This window comes from Myotis davidii, unplaced genomic scaffold (assembly GCF_000327345.1).
Source record: "Myotis davidii unplaced genomic scaffold, ASM32734v1 scaffold327, whole genome shotgun sequence".
NCBI lineage: Eukaryota > Metazoa > Chordata > Mammalia > Chiroptera > Vespertilionidae > Myotis > Myotis davidii.
The window spans coordinates 2539484-2548351 of record NW_006298628.1 but is presented as its reverse complement, the minus strand read 5'-3'; the positions used below and the strand labels follow the sequence as shown (position 1 = coordinate 2548351).

Genomic DNA, 8868 nt, shown 5'->3' with positions numbered 1-8868 from the left:
CAGCCTTGCTAGGACTCCTTGGAGCTCCCACCCCTCGGGGTCCCTCGGTCGGCTCTTCCATCCAGAGCCCCGTTTGTAACACACACACACACATCGCTTGCTTTCTTGGCCTCAGACCGAGACCAGCCTTTGTTTTTATTCCCTGTTTCCTCAAACCCCCTCCCTAGCGTCCCTTCCCAAGGCTAGATCGCTTCCCGCACATGCCCACAGCCTTCCCTGGACCCCTCCACTCTCACCTGTTCCAGGAACTCGGGCTCCCCCCCCACCCCATCTCACTCTGGCATGTAATATCCCGGTCAAGATATTTCTCCCCTGTAGTATTTTTTTCCTATGGATGATTATTGTGGATTTCCTATGGATTATGGTTTACTTTTCTGAAGTAGATGTACCCAATTCAAATACAGGAACAAGGCCCCAAGTCCCTTCTGTGCTTGCTTCTTGGGTGACTGATCTTGACCATATCATTTAGTTGGTAATATTTTGCAAACATGCTTAGCATTGTACCTATTGCATAGGAGAAGGGCACTGCTTTTCAGCTGCTGTTAATCCTGAACCTTGGTTCCTGATGACCAGGCTCTCTGTCTCCCCATGCTCCCCTTACAGACCATCAGGGTGTTCTCATCCCCCGCTTTCCAAGTCCCTTCACGTGTATCTCTACCTACCTTTCAAGATTTTAGTAGAAATTAAAGAGTACATTGTGTATAATAAAGTACCTGTCACAGGGTGTGACACAGGACACAGTTTTCCAATCCAGACATACCTTGAATTCTGCCAATACTTATTTTTCTCTGCTCTACTTGCACTTTTTTATGTCCCTATGTCCCCTGGTAAGTCCCTAGCCCTTTTCCAAAATGTTCCCCATGAGACCCTTGCTTGCAACTGATGCATTCTAGTTGGTGAGATAGGACCTAGAAATCCTCTCAGTTCTATAGTAGTCACTGCTTGTCGTCTTCCAGATGTGAGATTCTCAGCAATTTCGGAGGGTCCCCTCCCCAGCCTGAAGCGATTTCAGCCCCATTAGTCTCCTGGGCAGGAAGATCATTGCTCCCTGCTAGTTCACTTGCCAACAAAGGTCCACAGTGGTTTATGGAATTCATTTTTTAGTGGGGTTGATGGTGCCTTCCCAGTTAACTAAAAAAAGTTTCCATTTAGGATTCAGCTGTAGTACCTGAGAATCTCGGGGGTGGGAGTGAATGAACTGCCATGTGGGAGGAAGTGAGAGTGAATGGGATGTGGCTTTTCCAGGGTAACATCTGATGCCATGGGGATCTCTGATTTTTTCCCCCCTCTCCTTATCCTTCCCCTGAGGAAACAATGCCCCTTTGATAATAATTTGCTCTCTGTCTGCCTGACAAGTACTCAGCTGAGATTTCTCAGCCAACAAGACAGTGCAAACATTTGTGGTACCAAGCACCACTTTCTCGAACCCTGGCCTCATTGAGGTGATAACAACTGTCCTGTTCAAGGGATTCCCCTTTTTTCTCCTCTCCCTCACTCCCTCCCCCACCTCCTCTTGGTGTTATACAGGGATATCATGTCCATTTATAAGGAGCCTCCTCCGGGAATGTTCGTTGTACCTGATACTGTTGACATGACTAAGGTATGTAACTTGCTGGGAGTCGGGATATATTGGGAAATTGGGCCCATAAAGTTGGAAGGGTCTAAAAGGTTATCCAGCTCACATCTCTGATTGCATACTGAAGGAATCAAGCCCCCAAGAGAGTAAATGGCTTGCCCAAGATTACACAGTGAGGTGGAACAAAGCCTGGAACAGGTATCTTATTAGGGTGCCAATAGGTCCTGCTTGGCTTGGAAAATCCCAGTTTACACCTATTGTTCCAGCTTAGCTATTAATAGGGCACGCTTCCATTCTCAGAAGTGCTTCAGTTTGGATAATAAATTATGTGGTCGCCCTACCATTGTACTACCCAACTCTCCTCCCATCCCACCACTCGTGACCTTTAAGTGTGCTGCTATAAATCAGGTGCAGGGCGGGCTGGGGATAGGGCAAGCTCAAGTGAACAGTGTCTGTAGTTAAAAGGCATTGTTTAGGCTCCTATCCCTACTGGTTGCTTTTGAGTATCCCTTCCACCCAAATACCTTTCTTCTCTTGTCCTTCACACACAAAACACAGAGAAATCTTAGTATGTAATGTCACATTTCTCTGGCATAGATACACAGGCTTCTCTGCCATCGAGTGTTCTACCCTCAGAAGTGAATTTGCACTTAAGCTGATGTTGGGAAGAAATCAGATTTCCTAAATCTTGTGTTTAATGAAAACTCATAGTTTCAAATTTCTTAACAGTAGATTCAGATTTTGTATTGTTGGTATCTGTTATGAATAGGTTTCTCTTTCAATCAAAAAATTTTTTTGTGGTTAGAAATGTTTTTCCTGGGACATCTTGTCCTCAGTCAAGTATCAGTATTAACATGCGAGTCCCTCGATTCCCAGAATCGATGCCACGTTGATGCCAGTTGAGCTTGCCATTCCAGTGACTGAGGCTGAAAGAAAACCTAGGGTGCCGCCAGAGCAAGGCAGGGGCTACAGACGGAAGCGTTGGATTGTAGGTCCTTCTTGCTGTTCGAATTCTGAGTAGACTTACATGCCTAGGAACCTTGTAGAAGAAGAAATATAACTGAGTTCAGATGAGGGAAATCTTGTTCAATCATCATGGCTGGAGGAAGAGAATTTAGTGTTCTGTTTTAAGTGCTACTACATTTTTTCTTTTTTAATTTTTAAGAAAATTAACCTACAGTGCTGGGGAAAGTTTTGAGGATGGTCTGATGGCTCTGAGTAGACCATGAAGTTTTCCCGATTTTTCTTAGTACCTTTGACACAGGTGGATGCTCCCCGAGACACATCCTCTACAGTAGGTTTGGTCCTCCGTAGAGGAGTAGACACCCTGGGCCTCCATCACCACCCCCAGCTCTGTACTGTTACTGGCACCGGTGCTGTGGCTTCTAATCCCTTTCCTCTTTTCCATTCATCTTACTTCCCCTTTGTGCCACAGAAGTGGAGGGGGGAGTTGCATCATACGCATGTTAAACTTGGACAAACCCAAACATACCTATTCAGGAAAAAATACATATTTCTTAAAATTAAACAGGTTAGGATGATACTTTACAGATGCATATTATATTTTGCACATTGGTGTTCTATCCATTTGCTACACATAACACTGGTCAGAGAAGTTCAAGCAAAAAATAGGCTTTAAGGGAGTTTTAAGGATACTCAGAGATGATTTTGACAAGATTGACTTTTCACCTTAGGCTCTACCTTTAGAAGGTAACCCCTGAGTAAGATGCCACTCCACTGGGCCAAACATGTTTATTAATATGAGTGAGTACAGGCTGTTCATTCTGCATGGAGAGGATATGGACTGTGGATACCAGATGAAGGTCCTGCTTCCAGCACGGGTAGCAAGTGGAAGCCAGGAGGGGTTGGGACGGGACATCACCTCACAATTTTGAGATGGGGTTTTATTTTGCAGATTCATGCATTGATCACAGGCCCATTTGACACTCCTTATGAAGGGGGTTTCTTCCTGTTCGTGTTTCGGTGTCCGCCCGACTATCCCATCCACCCTCCTCGGGTCAAACTGATGACAACGGGCAATAACACAGTGAGGTTTAACCCCAACTTCTACCGCAATGGGAAAGTCTGCTTGAGTATTCTAGGGTAAGAGGAGACTTCTAAGTGGCCAAGTTGGTTGTTAGCAAATAATTACTCTAGGCCAGCCTTTATCAACCGGAGTTTCTCGTCCGAACTACAGAACACAGAAAATAATTGGAGTGACGATTTCCTCGATTCTCCCCAGGATGGTCCATAACTAGTATCGTTCCAGATGCAAAAGAGAGAAGTTAATTCATTACATACAGTGGATGCCTTAGTGAGGTGGTTCTCCCTGAGCAGCACCAGCATCTGGGAGCTTGGAGCCTTACAGATTCTGGGCCCCCCCTCCCCCCACCCCCCAAACTTACTATATCAGAAACTCTAGGACTGGGGCCCAACAGTCTGTGTCTTGTAAGTCCTCCAGGTGATTCTGGTGCACGCTCCTGTTTGAGAACCACTCCCGTAGGGCATCAGGACTTAATTCTCTCCCAAACGGGTTGAGAAAGGCTGCAGATCTATGCCATTCAAAACTGTGGGTGTCTTATTTCTGAGTCTCTCATTGAGTGGCTTTGGAGGCGGTGATGATGGTGGTGATAATTATGATATTTTAACAACTGAATGAAAAATGCCTGAGGTTGGAAATCACATCACATACAAAATACAGAAGTTTTAAATACATTTCATTTCTGGGTGCAACTGAGATTTTGCTTCATGTAGTTCTCATCCATTCCTTTTAATTGCGTTAAGGGGTTGAAAATTCAGAATGGAAATGTCTTCTAGTATATTCTGAATTTGGTCCTTTTAGTGTGGTCTGAATTTCCCTGGGGCAGAGAGCAAGTGCAGGTTGCAGTTGAGAAAGTTACCCGTGCTGGTGATACTGTTTTCTTTCTTCCTGTCCAGTAATTTCCAGGGTTGTGTGTGGACAAGGTAGCTGACACAAACTGGAGACATGATATATATATTTTTTGATCTCTCAGACCTAGGGGTATATTCTATAATTGTGACAGTAAGGAAGTCCTGTAAAGGAGGTTGTCCTTAAAGAAAGTCCTTCATCTCACTATGGTATATAATTGTCTGCAGGTAGGATAGTGGTCTGTGTAACTCACAGTGGTAAAGAAATTTAGTTATGCTTCTGTATGAAGTTTGTTCATGAAAGTGTTTTGTATTAAATTCTCCTTCGTTAGGCCAATATAAAACTATTTTGAGCAAACACTGGCTCACAGTAGAAATAGGGAAAGCAAGATGGTGGTGGGTAAAAGTGGCAGAAGTATGTTGGGTGGAAAAGAAGAAGCTACCCTGAAATTGAATATTTGCCACAAAGAACTGAACTAGAAATTTCCCGTGAGTTCTTGGGTGATTATATTCACTTTTATTAGCCTCATTTCTTTCCTCCCCACCTAGAAAAAAATGCTGGGCTGACTTATTGACAAAGGAAATTTAATGAAAGTACCATGTTGACTTGAATCGCTGAATATGTGACACCTTAGCACAAAGTTTACAGTTTTGGGGGGAGCAAAGCTGAGAAGAACAGACTGAGAGATACTGCAGAGCACTCTCTGATATAGTTACGGTTTCGCATCGCTTACTTGGGCTTTCCTCAAGTCCAGTGGGGAAAGAGAATTGACCGGCTAACTTGAAGAAGCAGTTGTGGCTCAGGTGCCCTCTCATCAGTTACTAAAAATAAGTATTTTTAATGTCCAACCCACCCTCTTCCTCTGAATATTTGGTCAGATTTATGAAAGAGGGGAGTGGTTTTTCTCCTATTCAAGTTGTTTTTCATATATTTTCAGACCCTCCACAATCTAGAAGTGCCCCTTATTCTATCTTCATGTCCTTTGGCAGAGTTCTGTAATCCTCCAAGAATTTGACACTCCTTGGGGGCTTGATAGAGAACTGGATCCTCCTCATCAATCCCACCACATGGCCTCTAACCAGATGGCTTTGTCCCCTCTGTTCCTCTGTGCTCAACTTCTCTCTCCTGACTCCATCACACCCATAAGTAAATAAGTAAGCTCTTTGAGATCCACAGAAGTTAACATTTTGACTCCTTTTGGAGCTTTTTCTCACCTTATTTCTTTCATTCTGATTAACAGAACCTTCCCTAGCTACTGTTTCTTTCCTAACCCAAAGAAAATCCCTTCACAGTTACCTTGCTTGCTTTACCCCCTTTTCTTTTGTCCCACTTGATAAGAGGATTAGGCAGTTGACTGATTTCTTGTGAATGAGGGTGAGACAGAGGTTGGGAAATCCCAGAGTATTAATAGTGAAAGAGAAAGGTTTTGCTGCTAGGCCCCAGGGTGCTTGTGTACTGGTCTGTCCCCCGCTCTGTGCTCATCCCTCTCCCGTTCCCTCTGCTGTATTTTGCAGCACATGGACTGGCCCTGCCTGGAGCCCAGCGCAGAGCATCTCTTCTGTGCTTATCTCCATCCAGTCCCTGATGACTGAGAACCCCTATCACAACGAGCCTGGCTTTGAGCAGGTAAGGCTAGGTGGGTCCAGCTCGGGGGTGTGGAATGTTGGGTTTAAAGAGATCTGAGAGGTCTATTTAAGGGTTTTGGGATTGTTGTTTTTAACCTGGCTTAGCCTATGTATTAAACTTGTCACTTTAGAAGAAAAAAAAAAAAAGCTGGAATGCGTGCTCCTCATTAGTGAATTTTTTCCCTTGTAAGTTACAATAACACTTCAAGTTATTTCCATTTGACTTGGATTAGTCCACCATGTGGAGGTCAGTGGAATCATTTGGAAATTAATTTTGAACCTGCGTTGGGGGCTGTGCTATCCAGCGTGTTCTTCTGCATGCCTCCATTCTCCAGTGTCCCCTTGAGGTGTTCTCTAATGACTGCTGCCAGGCCAGACATTCTTTGGGAGTTAGGAAATGAGAGTTGACCCTTGAACAATCCACAGTTGAAAATTCATGTACAGCCCTAGCTGGTTTGGCTCAGTGGATAGCATGTTGGCCTACAGACTGAAGGGTCCCGGGTTCGGTTCTGGTCAAGGGTTATGGGAGCGTGCAGGAGGCAGCCAATTAATGATATTCTCTCATCATTGATGTTTCTATCTCTCCCTCTCCCTTCCTCTCTGAAATCACTAAAAATATTTTTTTTAAAAAGGAAGAAAATTCGCATATAACTTTGACTATGATGGGCCCTTTGCATCCATCTATTCAACCAACTGTGGATTGAAAACGGTATTTTTGATTCGTGGTTGGGGATGTGAAGATACTGTTTTTGATCAGCTGTTGGTTGAATACATGGATGTGAAACCTGCAGATGAGAAGGGCTAACTATGTTTACTGGGAAAAAATTCACATATAATCAATAATGGTAGAACCGTACAGATGTGTAAAGGAGTTGACCAGGAAGCATCCTAATATCTTACAGACTTTGTAGACTGAGACTCCTAACGTCATTTATGCATAATTGGTTCTTTCTCACCAATCCTTCCCTAAGAGGCCTTTCATTTCAGGCTTTGGGAAATTTGATGGATCTAGTTTGGTGCTTATAAATCAAATGACTCATAACAGAGGATGGGATTAGTATGCATTGGGAGGAGGTAAACAGTCTCAAAAAGGAAGGCCTAGTTGCTCTTTAATGGGTTTGCCATACAGTGAAAAGATATTCACTTGTTCAGTTGCTTGGGTCACATGCTCCATACTAATTCTGAAGTCTTTCCATTGGCTTTTCTCTGTGTACTTGGATTCTATGGTGTCTGTCACATTATAGGAGAGACATCCAGGAGACAGCAAAAATTATAATGAGTGTATTCGGCACGAGACCATCAGAGTGGCGGTCTGTGACATGATGGAAGGAAAGTGTCCCTGCCCTGAACCCTTACGGTATGTGTCTCGAGATCCCACGTGGAACTTGTATTCCTTTTGGAGATTTCGCTGGTTCATACCTTTGAGAACTTTTGAGGCAAAATCCAGTGTTGGGCACCAGAGGGAGACAGAGAAGAAGCAAGTGGTTTAAAAACATGTGGTTCATGAGGGTTCCCCAAGGGGAAGTTTAGAGAGAGAGAGATTGTCTGTTCTTGGAGAATATCAGGACTGATAGGAAAGATATAGTCCATATCCTCAAGGAGCCCCCACTTTCAAGAATCTGGACATATTAAGGACATAACTGTTCTACAGCCAAATGAGGTGTAGAGCACTTCATAATAAACGTATTTCTTAATGTCCAACTTTATTTCTAAGTGTTAAAACAAGAAGAATAAAGTCAAGAGTAATGAAACAAACTTCCTTGGAGAATGTTAAGTAAGGATTGGAATTAAGGATGGCCTATGGAAAACAAATGAGATTGAGCAAGACAGGAGTTGAAGTTGGGATTCCAGTGATTGTTATTAACAGTTACTCATTTTATAATCCTTAAGATTTAGAGAAATCAACCATGGGCTTAGGAACTCTAGCTGTTTAATTTGGCCTTAAGCTTCGATAGTGAAGGGTTGTCCCCTTGCCCCCTTGTTCCTATCTTAAGTTTCTCTGCTTGTTTTCCAGAGGAGTGATGGAGAAGTCCTTCCTGGAGTATTATGACTTCTATGAGGTGGCCTGCAAAGACCGCCTGCACCTTCAAGGCCAGACTATGCAGGTAATGCAGCCCCTGCTGTTGACTCCAAAGGCCTTCCAGCAGACTATGTAAAATCCCCCTTCTACAGTGACATCCACACCTGTCATGGAACTCAGAGCCAAAAGGAACCTAGTTTAGTTGAGTAGCTGAGGCTCAGAGGAGCCTGACTTGCCTAAAGCCATATGGAGTTGGCTCTAAGCTCCTGGCAGAAACTAGGTACTCGTGAGCAGAATCTGAATCATTCTACCTAGAACTCCTCTTCTTGGTCAGCAGTCTTTTCAAGTCAGGAACATTCAGCTGTCTCAGAATCCTAAGGATTGTAAAGGTAGAGTCATCTATTGGAATTCTGTCCCTAGCCCAGAGGGGTGCTAAGAGAAAGAAGGCTTAGAGAAGCATCTACACTAATAAAAGACAAACATGGTAATTAGTGTCACTCCGCTACCATTCCCATTGGCTAATCCCCCTGTCACTCACAGAGTAGGGCCGAGATATGCAAATTAACTGGTAGCCAAGATGGCGGCCAGCAGCCAGGCAGCTGATGCGAACAGGGAGGCTTGCTTGCTTCAGTGACGTTTCCCTGCCTGACTTGCCGGCCTCTCAGCTGCAATTCTCAGCAACTATGTTGCGAATAAAGAAGCTAAAAAAAAAACCCAGAAACCTGGTTTACTCAGCAGAGCTTCAGCCAGCCGGGCT

General features: G+C 44.0%; 1 protein-coding gene across 1 annotated transcript in view; it reads left to right on the top strand.

The window, feature by feature from the left end:
• Positions 1 to 1516: 1516 nt before the first annotated feature.
• UBE2Z (ubiquitin conjugating enzyme E2Z) overlaps positions 1517 to 8868 on the top strand; it is a 13146-nt gene continuing 5794 nt past the window's right edge. The window contains exons 1-5 of the mRNA XM_006774249.2: positions 1517 to 1600; positions 3492 to 3679; positions 5981 to 6092; positions 7336 to 7448; positions 8106 to 8196. Of these exons, the coding sequence (XP_006774312.1) occupies positions 1535 to 1600; positions 3492 to 3679; positions 5981 to 6092; positions 7336 to 7448; positions 8106 to 8196 (570 nt within the window). The 5' untranslated portion in view covers positions 1517 to 1534. The remainder of the gene's footprint in view (positions 1601 to 3491; positions 3680 to 5980; positions 6093 to 7335; positions 7449 to 8105; positions 8197 to 8868) is intronic.